Source organism: Chrysemys picta, chromosome 1 (genome assembly GCF_011386835.1).
Source record: "Chrysemys picta bellii isolate R12L10 chromosome 1, ASM1138683v2, whole genome shotgun sequence".
Taxonomy (NCBI): Eukaryota; Metazoa; Chordata; order Testudines; family Emydidae; genus Chrysemys; species Chrysemys picta.
In genome coordinates, this window is record NC_088791.1 from 352,035,434 (window position 1) to 352,057,977 (window position 22,544).

Consider the following 22,544-nt stretch of genomic DNA (forward strand, 5'->3'; position numbering starts at 1 on the left):
GCCCTCGTCTTCCACTATTTCTCTGCCATTGTCGAAATTTCTGAAGTCCACATGAGCAACTCCAATTCTTCGGATGCCTTAAGGGCTTCTATCTGGTAGCTTGCTTAAATTTCCACTGGTTTCCAGGATGTGCCAGGAGGCATTTTCCATAGAACCTTGTGAGCAAAATTAACTAACACTCTTAATTCTCTTAAGATATCAATGATCAAAATTATTTCTCCTCCCAAATTCATTGCGCCAAATTGCTCTTTATTTCTCCTCTTCCATGCCTAATACAAAATATTTCTGCAAAAGTGAACAATGCTCTTTGTCTCATTAAACCCCTGTATGGTCTTAACTCCAGCTGGAGGACCAAGCAAGTTCTCATTATGTGTACTCAACAAAGAATAAATGACATCTGTAGCTAATAAAAAATTCTGTCCATATCCCTCTCCTTCAAACTTCACATAAAACATGAACCTCCCCCACCCATTGGTGCCAAATGTGCCATTGTTGGGGGAGTTGGAGGTGCCTGGCCTCCCTATAGGGAGGCAAATGGCTGTGGTAGCAGTGCACTGGGGTTTTCCTGCATGCTCAGCCAAACTTAACAAGACATCCAGGGTGGACAAGCCTTAGAGGCTGTCTCCAAATTTCCACCCACCAGAGATCAAGAACTTTGACTGGACCCTTGAAGGGCCTGTCTTCATTCACTTCCCTTTTTTTCCTTTTTGCTCTCCTTTAAAATCTTATTTAGGAGGCACCATGGCTTCAAACAAGATTGCTTCATGCACAAAAAAACTTTTCAGTCTTTGGGCCCAATCCTTCTTTTGCTAATTGATTGCTTTTCTCAAAACTGCTTCCCAGGCCCTAATCAGTATTGCCTGGAAACCATATCTTTGAAGTCAGTGAATATTCTCAAGGGAGAGAAGGGGAGAGAAAAAGGAGGGAGAGAGTGGGGAGAAGAGAAAAAGTGCAGAGAGAAAAAGTGGAGAGTAGGGGAGAGAAGAGAAGAAGCAGGGAGATGGGGGAATGAAGGACATAAATCCACACCGTGTAGAGGTCAAGCATAGGAGTTTATTACACACAGCGCTGGCAGAGTGTCACCTTGCTTTTTAGGCTCAGAGACACTGTCAATCAATAGATTACAATGGAGTATAGGGATTTTCCATGGGCGAGGGAAGGTGATGGTGTAGCCAGTTCCACACCCCGGGATAGGTTTAGCTGCAAGACAAGATAGCACAGTAGCCAATGGTTAACAGGTTACATAATGTCTCTGCCCATGGTCTCAAATTAGCAAGTTAACATTTAATTAATACTTTGATCAAATGTTATTAGTATAAAATCTATATGTTGAATTCTGATATGGGGTCCATAAGAATGGGTAGCTCCTTTGATTGTCCAACAGGTACATTCCTAGGGATTAAAGCAAAGAAACAGTGTCTTCTTTGTGTCTTAAGGCAAGGCATTGGTCCTTGGGAAGGGGAGGTGGAAGGATGATATATCTTTGTACTGACATGTGCCAACTTTTCATAAACTCAAGGTTGGATGTGTGGGAAGAACTTCTCCCTACAGACGAAAGTAACACAATAGGAACAGGGATTTTTGTTCAATCTGCAACTCTAAATAAGACACAATTATTTAGTTCTTAGCTCCAACATCTGGCAATTTGCTGACTAGTCTTATTTTAGCAAAGCAAGATTATCTGTTTACCCCAGCTTTCTCTTAGCTAATCACTGTTTGCTAGGCCTTTGGTCCCTTGACCATACTCTGGACTTTGTGTCTGGAAAAGAGCTGACACAATCCATATTCCAGGTTGTTATATAAAATGCACATAGGTTTTAACCCTTCAGGGGAGAAGCGGAGACAGGGGGAGTTAGAACAGAATGACTTAGGGAGAAAAGACGCCTAAGCCGAGGAAAGTAGAAATAGCAATCACAAATCTAGAGGTTGGGCTCTGGGGGCCAGAGCATCTGGAACCCCTACCCCGAGCCCCTATCCTGGCTCCAACAGGAGAATGGTAGTTGCTGCCACATCCACTGGTGTGAGACCAGCGGTGCCAGCTATCTTTGCCAGACTTTGCAATGATGTGCTCTGGATTAACAGGCCATCCATTTTTCCTTCAGCTCTAGTCTGGTCAGGGGTGAAGAGCCTCTACCCATTCTTCCCCTCCTGGGTTACCCCCCGGGGACCAATCTCGCTTTCCATGGGGGCTATGGGCATCTGCAGCTCTACTCCCACGAATTGTCACAACTATTCCCTTCTGCTCTCTCCACATGGGTTTGAGCACACAACATTTATTCTTACATTCACCGAGATCTGCCGAGATCTTATCCGGGAATTCCTTTGGTAAGGCTGTAACAGCAGATTCACTCTTGGTTTTCTGTTGTTTCAGTCCAGACACTTCCAGCTCCAACCTGTTATTCTCTATCTCCCAGTAACACTCCTGCATCTGTAGTACCACTATCTGAGCTGTCCTCAGTCTGCACTTATCTTTCTCTTTCTCAACTTTCTCTATTTCTGCCTTTAACTCCTTTATCTGCTTAGATGCTAGCATCGCTATCAGATGCTTACAGAGCTGCAGGAATGCTCCGGGATAGATAAACCTCTGAAAAAAGCGACAGAGAGTCCTGTGGCACCTTATAGACTAACAGATGTATTGGAGCATGAGCTTTCGTGGGTGAATACCCATTTCGTCAGATGCATATGGTGGAAATTTCCAGAGGCAGGTATAAATATGCAGGCAAGAATCAGTCTAGCGATAACGATGTTAGTTCAATCAGGGAGGATGAGGCCCTCTGGTATGAATACCAACGGAGGAGAAACTGCTTTTGTAGTTGGCTAGCCATTCACAGTCTGTGTTTAATCCTGAGCCGATGGTGTCAAATTTGCAAATTGAACTGGAGCTCAGCAGTTTCTCTTTGGAATCTGGTCCTGAAGTGTTTTTTGCTGTAACATGGCTACCTTTACATCTGCTATTGTGTGGCCAGGGAGGTTGAAGTGTTCTCCTACAGGTTTTTGTATTTTGCTATTCCTAATATCTGACTTGTGTCCATTTATCCTCTTGCATAGTGACTGTCCAGTTTGGCCGATGTACATAGCAGAGGGGCATTGCTGGCACATGATGGCGTACATTACATTGGTGGATGTGCAGGTGAATTAACCGGTGATGTTGTGGCTGATCTGATTAAGTCCTGGTTAGGTCCATGCGTCCGACGAAGTTTCATAACCCCTGAAAGCTTATGCTCCAATACATCTGTTAGTCTTAAAGGTGCCACAGGACTCTTTGTCACTTTTTACAGATCCAGACTAACATGGCTACCCCTCTGATACATAAATCTCTGAGGTTTCCAAACACCATTGTCATGCAACTGCATGAAATCTGCCAAGTTCTGATACAAATCTTTTTCTATCTTTTCTTTTTCTTCAAGTGTTCCCTGTCCTTCTGAAATATCTTTTTACTCAACAAGGCTTTTCAGCCTGAGCCTATAGATCAATAATGGAATGGGACCGTAAATCAACCCGCAAACCACAGCATGAATTACAGGCTGTTAAAAATAAATAACATTTTAAAAAATAAATAAATAGTGTCATTTATCCTTTTACGTAGTGACTGTCCAGTTTGGCCGATGTACATAGCAGAGGGGCATTGCTGGCACATGATGGCATATATTACATTGGTGGACGTACAGGTGAATGAACCGGTGATGTTGTGGCTGATCTGGTGATGTTGTTACCCTGTTTCACTGCACTCTTCACCTATTGCAACAAAGAAACATACAAACAAACCACTTGCATTAATCGTTCCCGTCCCCTACACAGCCCCTGGCTAGCTCATCAAAATCTGTTACCCGGGGTTTTCAGAACCCACAGCAGGGGCAACTTAACTATTTCACTCCAGACAGTGTCAGGAATATGTCTAACACTGCAGTTTATTATATTTAAGCACATACAGACATAAGCAATAGGTTTAGAGCATCCCAGATATTTAGCTATCATCTGTAATGATATTGAGTAACTAACAGCAGGTTCACAATGGTCAGGTGCTCACCCTGGGTAGACAGGGTGTCAGGAAAACCATCTCTCAAGATGCCTTCAGAGGATTACTCCAAAACACACTGTATTAGCTGATCTTTTATAACTTCTACAAAACACATAGGTCATATTGACTCCTACTCTATCATCACTTTTTCTAACTTTCTATAAACTTCCAATATCAGAGACTTCTATACTTAGGGTTTACATATGCTTATCTTCTTTAATTCTCATTTATTTACATGTCTGTCCACTCCTCCCATTCTGATTAGCACAAATTGCGAGCTAGATTTTGACCTTGCATCTAAAAGCCTTCTTTCCAATAAGCCCTTAACTGTGGTGTTCTATTTTATGAATTGATATTGGCTGAGCGCACATCTTGTGGTTGCAGTTGGCTTCATCACATTCTGGGATACACACCCCTGAAGTCCTGGGAAATACAGACCATTCCTCAAAAACACACAGTTTCACAACTGTGACCAACAAGCTCTAGTAGAATGTCCTCAATTTCTGTGGCAGCTTTCCTGTTTTAGCACTTTCCAACTGAAATATAAATATTTGGTTTATCCTCCAGTCTTATTGAAGGATTGGATGTAGAAAAATCAGGTAAATTTTGCAAACTGTACATATGATAAAGAAGTTCAGTATTGTAGTTGCTTTTTTTTTCTTTTGATATCAAAAAGTGTATCTTCAGTTATCTTCTTTTGGTCACGGAAAGGTTGAGTGACAGGGTGTGTGGCTGTAGCAGCTGATTAGTGATGCTGAAAGAGGTCAGGTGATGGTCAGAGGGAGGGAAGTTAGTGACAGAGAGAGCAGTGCTTGGTGATGGAGTGATCAGAAATTAGGTGTGAGGAATTTCTCAGACTCTGAACTTCCACAATGTTGAGCTCAGCCAAACTGGGACAGAGCATCCTTGATTAATGAGGAGATATTCTTTCACACTCCTGTCATACAAGTTAAAGTCAGTGGCTCCAGGTGATCACCTTATACAGGTGTATTTGCCCACTTTGTCACGAAGCTCTTTGGTTTTGACCCCATAAATGATTGGATTGAGTGTGGGAAGGAGGAGGAAATAGAGGTTGGCCAAGATGATGTGAACATGTGGAGCGATACCCTGACCAAACCGGTGTGTCAGAGTGGAGAAGAGGAAGGTAGGATAAGACATCAGCATCACAAAGATGTGGGCTGTGCAGGTGCTCAGGGCTTTCTGGTGGGCTTTCTTAGAGGGGATTCTGAGGACAGCCCTAATTATCAGTCCGTAGGATAGGGCAATGAGTGTGAGGTCTAACCCAATTATTACAAACACTACCACCAAACCGTACATCCTGTTGACTGTAATGTCCCCACACGACATCTTTGCCACAGCCATGTGGTCGCAGTACGTATGGGGGATAATGCGGTTTGCACAGAATGGCTGCCTGCTCAGGAGCAGGGGCAGGGGTAGAATGATGAGAACAGCTCTTATCAAACCCACTAGCCCTAGCTTAGCTATTCGTGCGTTGGTGAGGATGGTGGTGTATCTCAGAGGGTTACATATGGCAACATAGCGATCAAAGGCCATTGTCATAAGGACGGCTGAGTGCATCATAGAACCCACGTGAAGGAAGAACATCTGGGTGAGGCAGCCACACACAGTAATGCCTTTCAAATTGAACCAAAATATACACAGTGCCTTCGGCATGATGGAGGTAGATGTGCCAATGTCTGTGAGTGCCAGCATGGAGAGCAGCAGGTACATCGGCTTGTGCAGGGTCTGCTCCTTGCCTATAACAAACAGAACTGTGAAATTTCCCAAGAGACCAAAAATGTAAAATGTAGAGAATGGGATGGAAATCCAGATGTGTGCAGTTTCCAGGCCAGGGATGCCTGTTAGGATGAATGATGAGGGGTCAAAGGGGGTGAGATTAAAAGCTGCCATGAGGTGGTTTATGCATCGATTGAGTTCAGAAATGCTCCAGGTGCCTGTGGAAGGGAGAAAAGCACAGTGAAGGGGGTTACACACTTTATAACAAATAGTACAGTTTATATTTTACAGTTATCACTAATCTAGAACTGGGGCTGAGCAGTGAGGTGGCAACATTTACAGACTGCACCAGATTTTTTAGGTCATACTCAAGTCCAGAGAAGTCAGTATTAGGCTGGCCTATGACTTTGTGCTCAACACAATGGGCATGAAGGGCACAAAGGTCAGACACTTTCTTGAGGGCACCCAGCTTTGTCTGAGACATAAGTTACAGGTGTTAACTGACAAGTGTTAGCAGAGACCCTTCTCATGCCTGAATATTCATGCAGTTTGCAGGCGTCCCAAAAATTGGTGGATCGTAAATAATGAAGAGGACAGGTCACTGATTCAGAGCAATCTGGATTGGTAGGTAAACTGGGTCGAAGCAAACAATATGTGTTGTAACATAGCCATGTAGATATCTACATCTAAGATCAAATAATGTAGCCAATGCTTACACGATAGGGGACTGCCGTAGCAAGTGCAACGACTCTGAACAAGATTTGGGGGAGTGAAGGTATCATTAGCTAAACATGAGCTCCCAGTGTGACCATGTGGCCAAAAGAACCAATGTGATTCTTGGATGATAACAAGGGAATCTCAAGGAGAAGTAGAGACGTTATTTTACCTGTATATTTTGCACTGGAATGATGGCTGTTTGAATCCGGTATCTAGTTCTGGTGTCCACGATTAAAGACGGATGTTGGTATACTGAAGAGGTTCAGAGAAGAATCACAAGAGTTATTACAAGATTAGAAAACCTGCAGTGATAGACTCAAAGATCTCAATCTGTGTAGTTTAACAAAAATGGTTAAGGGATGACGTGATAACAGTCTGTAAGTACCTACACGGGGAACAAATATTTTATAATAGGCTTTTTAGGCTAGCATACAGAGGTGTAACAGGATTCAATGGCTGATAGTTGAAGTTAAAGCAATTCTGACTGGAAATAAGGTATGCATTTTTTAAACAGTGAGACTATTTAAGCATTGGAGCAATTTACCAAGGGTCTTGGCAGATTCTTCGTCATTGAGAATTTTTAAATCAAGGTTGGATGTTTCTCTAAATGATCTGCTCTAGGAATAATTTTGGGGAAATTTTCTGGCCTGTGTTATATAGGCCTGTGTTAGACAGAGGATATGATCGCAATGGTCCCTTCTGACCTTGGAATCCCTGAACATGTCCCTAGGCGTCAGCTGGAGGCATTTTGCCTGCAAGCTCATTCCTGAGTTTACTGAAGACATTTTTTTCTATTCGTGACTGTGCTGAATTTAGCCCCATGGTGAGAAATTCTCATATGAATGCAGCACCTTGGAAATGTGACACTAGGTGAGTATTTCACGAGGCTGAGGGATGCCATGAGGCACTGCATGGATGAGATGCATTTTAGGTGAGAAAAATAATGACTTAAGCCCATAAAATCTCCACACTGAGGAATGAATGTACAACCCTCACCATTGACTAACCGAACTGACTAGCATATGGTCCCAGAGCATCCTGGGTTTAACGTACTTGTCCCAGTGGCCCACTGTTCCAGGCAGCTGCCAGTGTCTCGGTCACATGGCAGCTGTATTTACCTAGGCCCTCACCTGTCCTAGAGTTGCCTGCTAATATTATATAATGTTCAGGCTTCTCAGCTTGTAAATTGTTCCTGTGTAGCAATTCTTGAAGCACCACGCGGTATGTATGGGTCTATCACAGAGGTGGGCACACTACGGCCTGCGGGCCACATCTGGCCCGTGGGACCATTCTGCCTGGCCCTTGAGCTCCCGGCCGGGGAGGCTAGCCCCCAGACCCTCCCCTACTGTCCCCGCTCCCCTGCAGCTACTCGGCCGCGTGGGTAGAGCGGCTGGCTCTGGCCGGGCAGAAGGGCTGCGAGCTCCTGCTGCATTGAGCAGCATGGTAAGGGAGCGGGGAGCAAGGAGGCAGGGGGGGGAGTTGGATAAGGGGAAGAGAGCTCCAGGGAGCAGGGGGCAGTTGGATGGGGCGGAGGTTCGGGGGGGGGGGGCAGTCAGGGGATGGGGAACGGGGGGGTTGGATAGGTGTGGGAGTACCGGGGGAGGGAATGTCAGTGGGTGCGGGGGTGGATAGGGGTCAAGGCAGTCAGGGGACAGGGATCAGGGGGCATTGGATAGTGGGTGGTGTCCCAGGAGGGGGCGGTCAGGGGACAAGGAGCAGGGGGGTTGGATGGGTCAGGGGTTTTGAGGGGAGTGGGAAGTGGGAGGGGGCGGATGAGGGCAGGGGCCCAGCTGTTTGGGGAGGCATAGACTTCCCTAACCGGCCCTCCATACAGTTTCACAATCCTGATGTGGCCTTCGGCCAAAAAAGTTTGCCCACCCCTGGTCTATCAAGAGAAGTCACACAGACTTGGCATTTGCCATTCGTGAGATTTCTCACCGGTGAGACACAGTCACTGACTATCCTGCAGTCAAGGGAGCAGATGGGATGGGAGGCACCTCACACCATGCAGATGAAGAGCGGCGGTGAGGGTGGGGCATCTCGGAGGTTGTGGGAGCCAGGGATGACTGGGAAGCATGGATAAATTATTGGGGACAAGCATGTTTTTGGAAGCGGGGCACCCTGGGATGGGGAAGAAGAGTATGGGCAGGGGTAAGAGTATGATGGGAGATTGAACCAAATGAGGAGGAAAGATGAGGTTTTTTACTGGTGGAAAGAACCACTGAAGTTACATAATTAACATTCAACAACAACCGTTGGAAACAGACCTTAGTAAAGGTTGTGACACCGATGCTGAAGTTCTGTGTCTTGGCAGGTCAAACAGACCCTATAACCCCCTCACCCTCGCCCCACCCCAAACACACTCGGGGCCAGGAAAGGTCTCTGTGCTGGCCTAGGACCAACAATCACAAACAAAAATTAAATTTCAACAGAACTGCCCAACTGCCTGTGTACATGTCACTCGGTCCCCCCACAACACCCAGTGCTGCTCAGCTGTCCCTGTACACCCCTGCCTGCCCCACTACCATCAGCGCTGACCGCCTGTCCCTTTACACCCGGCTCCCCACGCATATAACCCTCAGGGTTGCCCTCCAGTTCATTCCACACACTGCCCCACAACACCCAGTACTGGCCACTTGTCCATGTACACCCCTCTACCACCACAATTTACCTCCCTGCCACACACAGATACCCCTCACCCAGGGCCAAAACCAAGTGCCAAACCCCACAGAAATATCTCCTCAGACTAGGTTAAACTCAGTGTCTGCCTGCACTGGGGAAAAGGGGGAGATCAGCCTGAACTGCCTTTCTGGGGGTGAAGGGAATCCCAGCAGCAGCTCACTATGCCCACAGAAGGAGAGAGGGACAGGCCCAGAAGAAGGGAGAGAGGATGCGGAAACTAAAAGGAGTCCTTCCTAAAAAAAAATATTATCCTAATTGTTCTGAACCTCTAAGCTTGTAAGTTTGAGATTTCAGTCACTGTCCTGTCAGTTCATCATTGGCCAAATGAACTCACCCTTCTTTAGAGGCGACAGGATGACTACAGTTGAAGTCATTGGAAGTTCATGGTCGGTATAAATAAAGCCATTTATTTAAGTCCCTACAGGTGGATTGAGGTTGTAATGGCCTTGTTTGGAGTTTTACCACCGATCTCAATGGGACCAGATTCCCCCTTATTGTTTAAATTTCAGCTCCGAACTGCTCCAGGTCCTGCTACAGAGAGCGCACTTCTGCTAGGGCACTGAGAGAATCTTATAGAAACCCCCAGTTTATGTGGCATTCTGAGACCGGGCATGAAAGTTGGGGATTTCAAAACAGACAGGGGACCTGATTTTCCTCTTAGGGAGGCCAGTGTCAATCTGGAGTGACCCAGTGAAGGCAGAATGTGAGAGCAGAATCTGGACAATGTGTGACCCATTGTTGTTGTGAACCCTCTGGTAACACCGATACCCAGGGCAGAGGCTTTGGCTGTACCAGATAACACCACAATGAAGTTGCTGAATTGGAAAAATTGAACAAACCAGGGGAAAAACCACACAGCCCAAAAAAGGAAGCTACTGAGTCAGACAGAAGGATACAGTAAAAGACAAGGAACTGATCTTAAAAACAAATATTTGTCTAAACTAGTTACAATAAATGTGTAGTTCCAATTTTACTAGGTAAATCCCTTGGTGTTTCTGACAATACTGAACAGTTAAAGTCATCGTGCTGGTGAATTCCTGCCCAGATCATTCTTGACTTGAACCCTGGAACCCTTCCTGAGCCCTGAGCACTAACTTTACCCAGAAACAGGAAACTCACCGAAATCCCATTCAGCAGAGAGAGGAAATCTCCTTACAGCAACAGGAAAGCAGAGCCCTGAGAATCAGCGTTATGAATCTCATGTGTTTGACACTCAGCGTGCTGGACAGCGATCTTTATGATTCCCCTGTACAGTCCCTGCAGACTCTCAGATTGGCCAGGACTCCCAGACAATTCCCTCTGCTCCATGAGCAGCGGGAAGAGCAGGAAACAGACCATAGAGAACTGCCTGAGAGCCTCCCCCAGGACTGAAGAAATTATTTGCTAATACCAGAGCTTCAGATTGTCAGGGCAAACTGAGTCTTGGAGTCTGTGCAGCCTAGCAATTGGTGATGGCTGTCTTTTTTGTGTGTAATCTACTGCCATCTGCACTACATGTGGGATGCTGTCACAAGATACGGGACCAAAAAACGTTTTCAATAGATCGTAGAAGCTTAGTGCTGCATACCACCCATGCAGTTGTAATGTCCAATCCATTAGGCTCTGAAAAGTCAATGCCACCGTGTGGAGACCAAATAACGTGATCCTGAATTAATGCAGGCCAAAGAGCATGGAAAAGTCTTTTTTCTCCCAGGATTCTGGCATCAAAGGATTTGCCAGTATCCTTTTGTGAGGTCTAAAGTGGATATATATCTGGCAGCTCCCAATTGTTATGATAGTTCATCTACTCTCTGCATCAGGTAAGCATCCAATTTCAATATGGTGTAGACCTTTCAGAAATCGATGCAGAAACAGATTGTATTGTCCCACATCAGAACTCTTACTATGGGATTTCTCCACTCACTTTTTGATTTCTTCACCACTCCCAGGACCAAAATGACCTGAAGTTCATCTCACATGATATCCCACATTTCATGAGGGAGCAGCCATAGAGTTTCCCTGATCTGTTGTCTTGGGGCCATTTCACTATGGTGGGATTTTAGATAGGAGAACACAGTGATAAAAGAAACAAACAACTGCAACATCTGGCTTTTTTTCAAGCTACAGTCACTCCCCCACGCCCGGTGCCAGGTGCCTGGTGGACTAATTTGGGCTCTGGATGGTATGAGTGTGACACATTTTCACCCCCAGGGTGCAGTCTGGGAGCTGTGGGAACTGCTGTACCCCTCTAACCACCCAGCTCGGCTGGCCCTTTTTCACATTGCTTTGCTGGTGATTCATCCTCTCTCAACCCTGGTATCACCCAACACAACAGCAGATGGCGCTGCACACCCACCTGAGGGCTTTCCTAAACCACTCAAATACAAAAAGCAGACACCAGTCAATTTGCCAGTTCCCCAGGCTCACACCTGATGGAAGTATAAATGCAGAATTATACTATATTATACTAATTATACTATATTCAGAATTATACTACTATATTATATATCACAAACAGAATGGGAAGAGACTAGGAAGACTAGAGTCTAGGAAGGAGTACGGCAGAAAAGGATCTAGGGGTTATAGTGGACCACAAGCTAAATATGAGTCAACAGTGTGATGCTGTTGCAAAAACATGATTCTGGGATGCATTAACAGGTGTGTTGTGAGCAAATCATTCTTCTGCTCTACTCTGCGCTGGTTAGGCCTCAACTGGAGTATTGTGTCCAGTTCTGGGCACCGCATTTCAAGAAAGATGTGGAGAAATTGGATAGGTTCCAGAGAAGAGCAACAAGAATGATTAAAGGTCTTGAGAACATGATACATGCATATAAATAGGATAGGATATTCCTTTTCAGCAAATCATAACTTTTCCTATGACACCTGACAAGACATATCGTGTACAAAATGTATCACATATGTTATATTTATATCATAATCATACAACTATGAAGAATATGGGATGGAGTATCATGAGGTTATGAGGAGAATCCCCTCCTAAGCTTTTACAAGATTCAAATGATAGCAGGTTTGATATAGCAGGAATGATTGCACATTCAAAAACATAATCTCAACTAGACAGACAAAATGATAAGGGTTTAAATTAGCTGTTACCACTTAAGAAAGAGATCTTGGGGTCATTGTAGATAGTGCTCTGAAAACATCTGCTCAATGTGCAACAGCAGTCAGAAAAGCTAACAGAATGTTGGGAACCATTAGGCAAAGGATCGATAAGAAGATAGAAAATATAATAATGCCTCTATATTAACCCCACTCCATTAATAGTGGATGCAATTCTTGTCGCCCCATTTCAAAAAAGCTCTATTAGAAATGGAAAAGCTACAGAGAAGAACAACAAAAATGATTAGTAGCATGGAACAGCTTCCATCTGAGAAGAGATTAAAAAGACAGACTTTTCAGCTTGGAAAAGAGACATCTAAAAGGGGATATGATAGAGATCTAGAAAATTGTGAATGGTGTAGAGAAAATGAATACAGAAGTCTTGTTTACTCTTTCACATAACACAAGAACGAGGCATCACCCAAGGAAATTAATAGGTAACAGGTTTAATACAAAGAAAAGGAAATACTACATACAACATACAGCCAACATGTGGAACTCATTGCCGGTGGATGCCATAAAGGCCAAAAGTATAATAGGGTTCAAAAAAGAACTAGAGAAGTTCCTGGAGGATAGGTCCATCAAGGGCTGGTGGCCAAGGTATTCAGGGATGCAACCCCATGTTCTGGGTGTCCCTAGCCTCTGACTGCCAGATGATGGGATTGGAGAAGAGGAGATGGATCCCTCGATCATAGCCCTTTTCTATTCTTTCCCTCCGAATCACCTGCATTGCCCCCTGTCAGAAGACAAGATATTGGACTAGATGGACCATTCGTCTGACCCAATATGGCCATTCTTATGTTCTCATCTGAGTCTCCTTTTCCTTCTCTGGGTGCTGGACCTCATAGTCAATGGGTCCATATGCCTCACTACCTCAAACTGACCCTGCTATTGAACCAGTAGTTTGCCTGGGGTCTTTGCTCTTCCATGTTTCCCCAAGCAAGTATAGAAAGCCGAGAGTCTGCTTCCCAGACAGCAGTTCAAAGGGAAAAAACTTGGAGGCAGAAGCAGGGAACAGGAGCCAGAACTATAAAAGACCAGCCCCCAGTTAGGCCAGATCTTTCAGAAGAGCATTACGTTCCCCAACCCCACTGCTGAAGTATAGAGGTGACAGATGCCTATATACTGCCAGAAACCCGGAGGGACTGTCAGAGCTGCCAGACACTGGTGACACCGACGAGCTATTTGGATTGTCACTAGCTGTCTGCCCCAGCGAGGTGAACGACAATGCTGAATCCATGTACCTGATGACTGGGAGTATAGGAAGGAGCCCAGGGAAGCCTAATCGGGTTCGCTTGTGCTACAAACTGCAAGTCAGCCAGTGTGTTGTGGCCGGATTTTCATGCTCACCCAGTGCCAGACCACTCCGGCACCATTAGGGCCCTGGGCTGGGACACAGTGAAGTGGATCGGCCTGCGCCCCCTACCCCCTGCTACCCCTGGAGGTGGGAGACTCCCCACCTTTCAGCCAGGAGGCCTGCATTGTTCTGGCACCCACCTGAGCTAGAACACAAGATGCTTTTTTCTGGCTCTCATGAGAGAGCTATTCCCGCCAAGACTGCTGTATTGCTCTACCTGACTGTAGGCCAGAGACATTACCTGAACTGATTGCTGCCCCACCATATTGAATGCCCCCAGCAGACAGACTCACTAATGCTCGGCCTGACTGCAAGCCAGAGCCGTTAACTGATTATGGTCCCACTCTTATTGAGGGAACGAGGCAATAGACTGTGGGCCAGAAGTATTAAGTGTGTGCTGAACTGCTCTGGCTGAGAACTGGGGCTGACAGAACCAATTGTTGCCCGGCCTGGACTGCAGGCGTGAAGCTATTATTAATTAACTGTCAGCTAATCCCCTTCCCCCCGAACTGAGTCATTCTAGGAGCATGGCAATGAAAGGGCATGGTCTCCCTCCACGACAGACAGGCAGAGGACTGTGACAGCCTTATACAGTCCATCAGTTACTAATGTCTTTACCCTCAGTAGATTGCACAGTTCTTTCATTAGTTTAAAAGTGCAATTAGGTCCATGATCAGTAAGCATTTCTTAGAACATAAGAACGGCCATACTGGGTCAGAAAAAAGGTCCATCTAGCCCAGTGTCTTGTCTTCCGACAGGTGCCCCAGAGGGAATGAGCAGAACAGGACATCATCAAGTGATGCATTCCCTGTCACCCATTCCCAGTTTCTGGCACACAGAGGCTAGGGACACCATCCCTGTCAATGCTGGCTAATAGCCACTGATGGACCTATCCTCCATGACCTCATCTAGTTCTTTTTTTAATCCTGTTATAGGCTTAGTCTTCACAACATCCTCTGGCAAGGAGTTCCACAGGTTCACTATGTGCTGTGTGAATAAATACTTCCTTTTGTTTGTTTTAAATCTGCTGCGTATTAATTTCATTTGGTGACCCCTAGTTTTTCTCTTAAGAGAAAAAGTAATTAACACTTTCTTATTTACCTTCTCCATACCAGTCATGATTTTATAGCTCTCTATCACATTCCCCCTTAGTCATCTCTTTTCCAAGCTGAAAAGTCCCAGTTTTATTAATCTCTCCTCATATGGAAGCCGTTCCATATACATAATCATTTTTGTTGCCCTTTCTGAACCTTTTCCAATTCCAAGATATTTTATTTAAGATGGGTGACTACATCTGGATGCAGTATTCAAAATATGGGCATACCATGGATTTATACAGAGGCAATATGATATTTTCTGTATTATTATCTATCCCTTTCTTAATAATCCCAAACATTCTCTTCGCTTTTTTGACTGCTGCTGCACATTGAGTGGAGGTTTTCAGAGAACTATCCAGAATGACTCCAAGATCTCTTTCTTGAGTGGTAACAGCTAATTTAGAGCCCATCATTTTATATGTATAGTTGGGATTATGTTTTCCAATGTGGATTACTTTGCATTTCTCAACACTGAATTTCATCTGCCATTTTGTTGCTCAGCCACCCAATTTTGAGAGATCCTTTTGTAGATCTTTGCAATCTTCCTGGTACTTAACTATCTTCAGTAGTTTTGTATCCTGCACATTTTGCCACCTCACTCTATTCCCCTTTTTCCAGATAATTTCTGAATGTGCTGACTAGAACTGGTCCCAGTACAGACTCCTGGAGGACACCACTATTTTCCTCTCTCCATTCTGAAAAATGGCCATCTATTCCTACCCTTTGTTTCTTATCTTTTAACAAGTTATCAATCTATGAGTGGACCTTCCCTCTTATCCCATGACTGCTTACTTTGCTTAAGGGGCCTTTTATGAGGGACCTTCTAAAAGGCTTTTTGAAAATCTAAGTACACTATATCTACTGGATCCCCCTTTTCTGCATGCTTTTTGACCGCCTCAAAGAATTCTAGTAGATTTGTGAGGCATGATTTTCCCTTCACAAAAAACATGTTGACTATTCCCCAACAAATTATATTTATATGTATCTGACAATTTTGTTCTTTACTATAATCTCAACCCATTTGCCCAGTACTGAAGTCAGGCTTACTAGAAGGTAATTGCTGGGATCACCTCTGGAGCCCTTTAAAAAAGTGGCATCTTATTAGCTATCCTGCAGTCATTTGGTACAAAAGCTGATTTAAATGATAGATTACAGACTACAGTTAGCAATTCTGCAATTTCACATTTGAGTTCCTTTGGAAATCTTGGGTGAATCCCATCTGGTCCTGGTGACTCAGTACTGTTTAATTTGTCAATTTGTTTCTAAACCTCTACTAATGACACCTTAATCTGGGACAGTTTCTCAGATTTGGCACCTAAAAAGAATGACTTAGGTTTCAGAATCTCCCTCACATTCTGAGCCATGAAGGCCAATGCAAAGAATTTATTTAGTTTGTCCTTGATGGCCTTATTGTCTTTGAGTGCTCCTTTAGCATCTCCATCATCCAGTGGTCTCACCAACTGATTAGCAGGCTTCCTTCTTCTGATGTACTTAAAATGTAATTTTTACTGTTACTTTTTGAGTTTTTGTCTAGTTGTTCTTCAAATTCTTTTTTGTCCTTCCTAATTATATTTGAACACTTCATTTGCTAAAGTTCTATTTTCCTCAATGGAATTTAACTTCCACCTTTGTAAAGGATTCCTTTTTTCCTCTCTCTGCTTCTTTTACTTTGTTTTTCATCCGCAGTGGCACTTTTTTGGTCCTCTAAGAAGGTTTTTTTTAGTTTGGGGGATACATTTAAATTGAATCCCTCTTACAGTGTCTTTAAAAATTTTCCATTCACCTTGCAGGGATTTCATTTTTGCACTATACCTTTTAATTTCTGTTTAACTAACTTCCTCATTTTTGTGTACTTCCCCTTTCTCAAATTAAACGCTACCATGATGGGCTCTTGTGGTGTTTCCCCCCTCACCAAGAGGGATGTTAGATTTTATTATTTATTGTCATTATTACCAAACGGTCCAGCTATATTCACCACTTGGACCAGATCTTGTGCTCCACTTAGGATAAATCAGAAATTGCCTCTCCTCTTGTGGGTTCCAGGACCAGCTGCTCCAAGAAGCAGTCATTTAAGGTGTCAAGAAACTTTATCTCTGCATCCCGTCCTGATGAGACATGTACCCAGCCAATATGAGGATAGTTGAAATCCCCCACTATTACTGAGTTTTTAATGTATATAGCCTCTCTAATCTCCTTGAGCATTTCACGGTCACTGTCACCATCCTGGTCAGGTGATATCCCTACTGCTACACTCTTATTATTCAAGCATGGAATTATTATCCATACAGAGTCTATGGCATGGTTTAATTCATTTAAGAGTTTTATTTCATTTGATTCTATGCTTTCATATACAGTATCACTCCACCATCAGCATGACCTGCTCCACCCTTCCAATATATTTTGTTCCCTCGTATTTACTGTTTCCCATTGATTATCCTCATTCCGCAAAGTTTCTGTGATGCCTATTATATCTATATCCTCATTTAACACAAGGTACTCAAATTCATCCATCTTGTTTAGACTGCTAGCATTAATATATAAGCACCTGAAAATGGCCACTCCTTAGCTGTCTGCCATTATGTGAAGTAGTTGAATGGGACTCATCTTCATTTCTCATCAGATCCTACTTGTATTTTATCATCTTCCATCCTCTACTCTTTACTAAGATATAAAAAATCTCCATTAACAGATATATGGTTCTCTCTCCTTGAAACTGACTGGGAACTATTAATATCTGGAGTACTGTGTCCAGGTTTGGGCCCCACACTACAAAAAGGATGTGGAAAAATTGGAAAGAGCCCAGCAGCGAGCAACAAAAATGATTAGGGGGCTGGAGCATATGATTTATGGGGAGAGGCAGAGGGTACTGGGATCATTTAGTCTGCAGAAGAGAAGAACGAGGGGGGATATGATAGCTACTACCTGAAAGGGGATTCCAAAGAGGATGGATCTAGTCTGTTCTCAGTGGTAGCAGATGACAGAACAAGGAGCAAAGGTCTCAAGTTGCAGTGGGGGAGGATTAGGTTGGATATTAAGAAAAACTTTTTCACTAGGAGGGTGGTGATGCACTGGACTGGGTTACCTAGGGAGGTGGTGAAATCTCCATCCTTAGAGGTTTTTAAGGTCAGGCTTGACGAAGCCCTGGCTGGGACGATTTAGTTGGGTATTGGTCCTGCTTTGGGCAGGGGGTTGGACTAGATGACCTCCTGAGATCCCTTCCAACCCTGATATTCTATGATTCTATGATTCTAATAAGGTGTCCCCAGCAAGAAAGCTGCCAAGACTGACACAGCATTGATGGGTGTGGTTTCAGAGCTCAATATATCTTCATTCCTCATCTTGTGCTGCCCCTTGATACAGAGCAGCTGTTGGAGACTAGGAGGACTGAAAATGTCAGCCGGAGTTCCTCAGCCCCCTCATATCAGTCCCATCCATGGTAACTGGCGTACTCATTGTTCTGTCACAGGGTTATAACAGACTGCAATAGTCATCTAGTCTAACCCCCTGCCAAGATGAAGGATTTGTTGTGTCCAAGAGAGATGGCTATCCATCTGCCTTTCGAAAACCTCCAGTGAAGAAGCTTCTACAATCTCCATAGGCAGTCTGTTCCATTGTCCTACTGTTCAAACAGTTAGAAAGTTTTTCTTGAGATTTAATCTAAATCTGCTATGCTGGGTTTTTCCACCAGCCCAGGGAGTTCTTGACCTTGCTGGGCAGTGCCAGAGTTTTGTCTAGTCTGTCTCTCTTTGGTCTGTAGATTGAGCTGAACCACAAATGGAGGTGGTATATGAAGTCTGGCATGAGGTATCAGCACTGTGCCTGCCACCATATGCCCCAGGAATTGGAGGCAGTGTCTGGCTGATATCTGAGGAATCTTTTGCATTGACTCTATGAGCGTGGCCAAGGAGAGGAACCTCAGCTGAGGCAAGAGTGCTTTGGCCTGTAACAATTCGAGGTTGGTCCCTATGAACTCTAGGCTCTGTACCTGGGTGAAGGTTGATTTTTGGATGTTGATCTGCAGACCCAGTTCCATAAAGAAGTCTAATGCGGTGTTGGTGGAACCTGGCAGGCCTTGTTGAAGGAGCAGGCTGTGAGGGGACAATCGTCTAAGTAGGGGTACATCATGATTCCTTGGGAGCACAGGTAAGCGGCCACTCCTGAGAGAACCTGGGAGAATACTCTTGGAACTGATGATAGCCCAAAAGGGAGTATTATGTACTGGTAATGGTCTTGTCCTAGGGTGAATCTGAGGAACCGTCTGTGAGACAGTCAGATTGAGATATACAAATAGGTGTCCTGAAGGTCAAGGGCTGACAACCAGTCTCCCTGTTCCAATGCTGGAATAATCATTGCTAGAGAGACCATCTTGAATTGTTGAGCTTTGACAAACTTGTTGAGTGATCTGAGGGCTAGGCTGGGTCTCCAACCTTCCTTCTCCTTGGGTATTAGCAAATAGCGAGAGTAAAAACCTTTGCCAGGTAGATGTTGAGGTGAAAAAGGAACGAGCACTTTAAGAGCCCAGTGTGAAGACCACGGTTCAAGTTTGCTATCCAACCATTAGCAATGAAAACATTTTCATCTCGTCCCCGAAGTGACACGTTCAGAGAGTTCAGTCGCTCTCCAGTTGTATAGCATTTCCGTGACGCTCTTTGGATATCCTTGTTGTCATATCTGGCTGCCATATTCATATTGTTGGCAAGAAAAATATGAACTTCACAGAGACTTCTCAGCATCTTGCCCCTGGACAGCCAACAAACTTTTGCATGTAACAACTGTGTGAAGTTTGCTCCCATCTCTTCACATAAAATGGCAAACCCCCTTGAATTAACCAGACGCGAGTTTATAAAGTTTATAATTTTTACCGCAATTGAAAGAACACTACTGAGCAACTCTGCCATCTTCTTAGCAGCCAATGCCTGTCTGTGGATCATACAATGATTCCACATTGCTGTGGGGCCATTCTTGTACCCTGGTCACAAGCCTGCTATGTTGTCCCATCATAGACCATTATCCATTGCGGCAAATTCCAAAACAGTGCCCAAATCAAGGCCTGTGTTTTGGACAAAATTATTATATCAGTGGCCATCTCCACAATATGGCATGAAACTGTGTCGTTAGAGAATGGGATCACATCTAGCTGTGATGCTGCTTTCTCTGCTATCATCACCACACATATCATTTGCAGTTGGAAGTAGTAGTTTCTCACCTGTGTTGTGTGGCTTACCAGCTTCGGCAATGTGAAAAGCCACACAGTAAGAAACCTCAGTAGCCTTCATGTTAACAGTGCTGTAAACTTCAACAACTATTTTTGTCCTGTTAACTCATTGAGCTTCCTCTGAAAAAAACTTGACGGGTTTAGGTACTAAGGTAGGGTGTCTTGTTTTGAGATGCTGCCGTAGCTTGCAGGGCCACATATTATTGTTTGCCAGTACTTCATAACGTACAACACATGGAGGCCTCGGTGCATCGCTGGAACAATTGGCTAGTTTTTCAGCTTCTTCATACAAATCTTCATCACGTGCAGAATTAAGCATATTTGGCTGAATGACGCTCAATTGATCGGCACCTACCTGTAAGCATTTATTATATTGAGATGCCTGTAACACATGTTCACTTTGAAAAATATTTCTGAGTTGGCAAGTCTTTCACCTTTTGATGGCTATTGTTGGTTGGCAGGGGAGTGCCAACTAGTAGTCTGGGCTTAGGCCTGTGAATGCAGGGGGTTGTTGGTAGGGGAGTCCAGGCCATTCCAGCACACCGGGCTTTGACTCATGGCCCTTTGGGAGACTGTCAATACTCTGACAGTTGTGAATGAAAAGGCGGCATAGGTGGTGCATAGTTCTGGAATTTAGGGAGGCTGGCCCAAGCACCGGAAACTCCCCTGGCACCCGGACCATGGCCCCTGCCCTCTGTTCCACCTCCCTTCTGCTATGGCTCCCCTTCCCACCGCTGTCAAGTCCCTCCCCTCCTCTATCTCCCCTTCCACATGGTCCCACTGCTCACTGAGTTTCTCCACCCCACCACTCCCAGGACTCCCACAGTCCACCATTAGCTAAGTCCCTACCTCCTCTCCTCTCCCTCCTGTACCCCAAAGCCCACCACCCACTGCTCACAAAGTCCCTCCACACCCCCATGCCTGAGACCCCACCACTCGTTGAGTCCCTCCATCTTTGGATAAGGAAATTTCAAATTGATTGAAGGGGCACTTGCATATTTACTGAGCAGACCATCAGTGCCCCCGGTCACCTTTTAGCTATATCCATTGACTGGGATGAAAACTTGTGATTACAATCACCTAATGGTCTGTCCAACACAGGAAAATACAGCTGTCTGCCCCATTTTCCTTTAGCACTCTCATTTTTAGCTGGCTGATATTCTCATTCTCTCAGAGTACTTGTAAGAACTGTACAGCCAAGAAAGGTTTTTTTTTTTCCCCATAGGTCGTTTGTGAGCATACTCTTCCTCTACACCAGGGGTAACAGGGAGGTCCTGCAGCTCACAGAACTTTTGGGCTTCCTCCAAAAGAGCATCCTGCTAAGTGCTGGGTGGCATACGTTCTAACGCTTGGACAGTTCCCTGCTGTGCACTGCAGACCTGAGACAGTATCGTGCCTTGTTTCCGTAGAGCTTTGCATGCTACATGAATCATACTAAGAACATAGTAAAAAAAGACCAAGCACGTACAAAAATGTATATTCTGCCCATTCTTCAACAAACCAAATGCTCCAATAAATCTTTGGTCGTGAGGCTCTGGCAGTCCCAACAAGCTGCTGAGAAGTGCTCTCATGGAGTTCTGTGCAAGAGATGCATTTTTCCATCTGGATGACCATTTCATGTCACTTAAACTGGACAATTTCAGTTTCACTCCAATCATCTTCTGGCCCTCCAAGTAAGCATGGTGTGTGTCCGGCTGTGAAAAGAAGGTAAACAAGCCCTCTAGACGGTAAAAAAAAAAATCATGTTGCTATCCTGCTTACTTTGTATGCCTCAAATAACACCAAATACAATTAATGGGCCATGCAGTGTATATATATATAGACGGGAGGCGAGGGGGAGAGAGTGATCTTGCAGCATTTTTGGAGGTACTCCAGTTACATGACCTGCCATGACAGTAGCCCCATCATAACACTGTGCTACGACCAGCAAGTTTGCAGTCCCTGATGCTTGTAAAAACCGTTTACTGCTGTGATAGATGGCACCAGCATCCCCATGCTCAGAGCAATCAATAAATCCGAGAAATCGTTCCTTTATTTCCAGATTTTCTGTGTCTCTCACACAGCCTGTCATTTCTCCTTGTTTAAAACTGTGTGCTCTGTCAACAAGAACAGTACAAAACCCATTCTCCTGAACTTTCTCAATGATTGTGCTTTTCACAGTATCAGGAGCAAATTGTTAAGGCTCATTTTGAGTTGAGTGGCTTGTGAGATTGAAAGTACCACTCTGTTTTTTCCCTTTGTTTCTTCTTGTTATTTTTTTGGGAATGGTTCATCATATTGTGAAAACAAATTGCATAGTTACAGAAAGTTTCCAAGGTCTGCTAATTCTTCTCTCTCTTCCTGCCCCCGCAGTGCAATTCCTTGGTTAGCCAAGTAAAGCAGTACATTGGGGATTCTTGCAGCATAGTTTGACAACTGTGTCAGTACAGAGCCCACTTCTTTTGACAGTTTGAATAAATGCCATCTTTCAGGACACTGCTTGTGTATGGGAGATTGAATGTTTCTGAAGCTTTTTTCATCTATTTTTCCAGTCTCTTACTCCTTTTTGGTGAATGCAGGATCTCTCAAACCACTGGAAAACTGCCTGCGAGGAAAGCAGAAAGCTGCATCTGCCGTCTCACT

General features: G+C 44.5%; 1 protein-coding gene across 1 annotated transcript; it reads right to left on the minus strand.

Moving 5' to 3' along the window:
* Window positions 1–1,492: 1,492 nt before the first annotated feature.
* On the minus strand, window positions 1,493–5,971 carry LOC122172838 (olfactory receptor 52N4-like). Its single transcript, XM_065549457.1, has one exon. It carries the CDS (start codon window positions 5,927–5,929, stop codon window positions 4,991–4,993), a length of 939 nt encoding a protein of 312 aa, XP_065405529.1. The 5' UTR covers window positions 5,930–5,971; the 3' UTR covers window positions 1,493–4,990.
* Window positions 5,972–22,544: the final 16,573 nt, after the last annotated feature.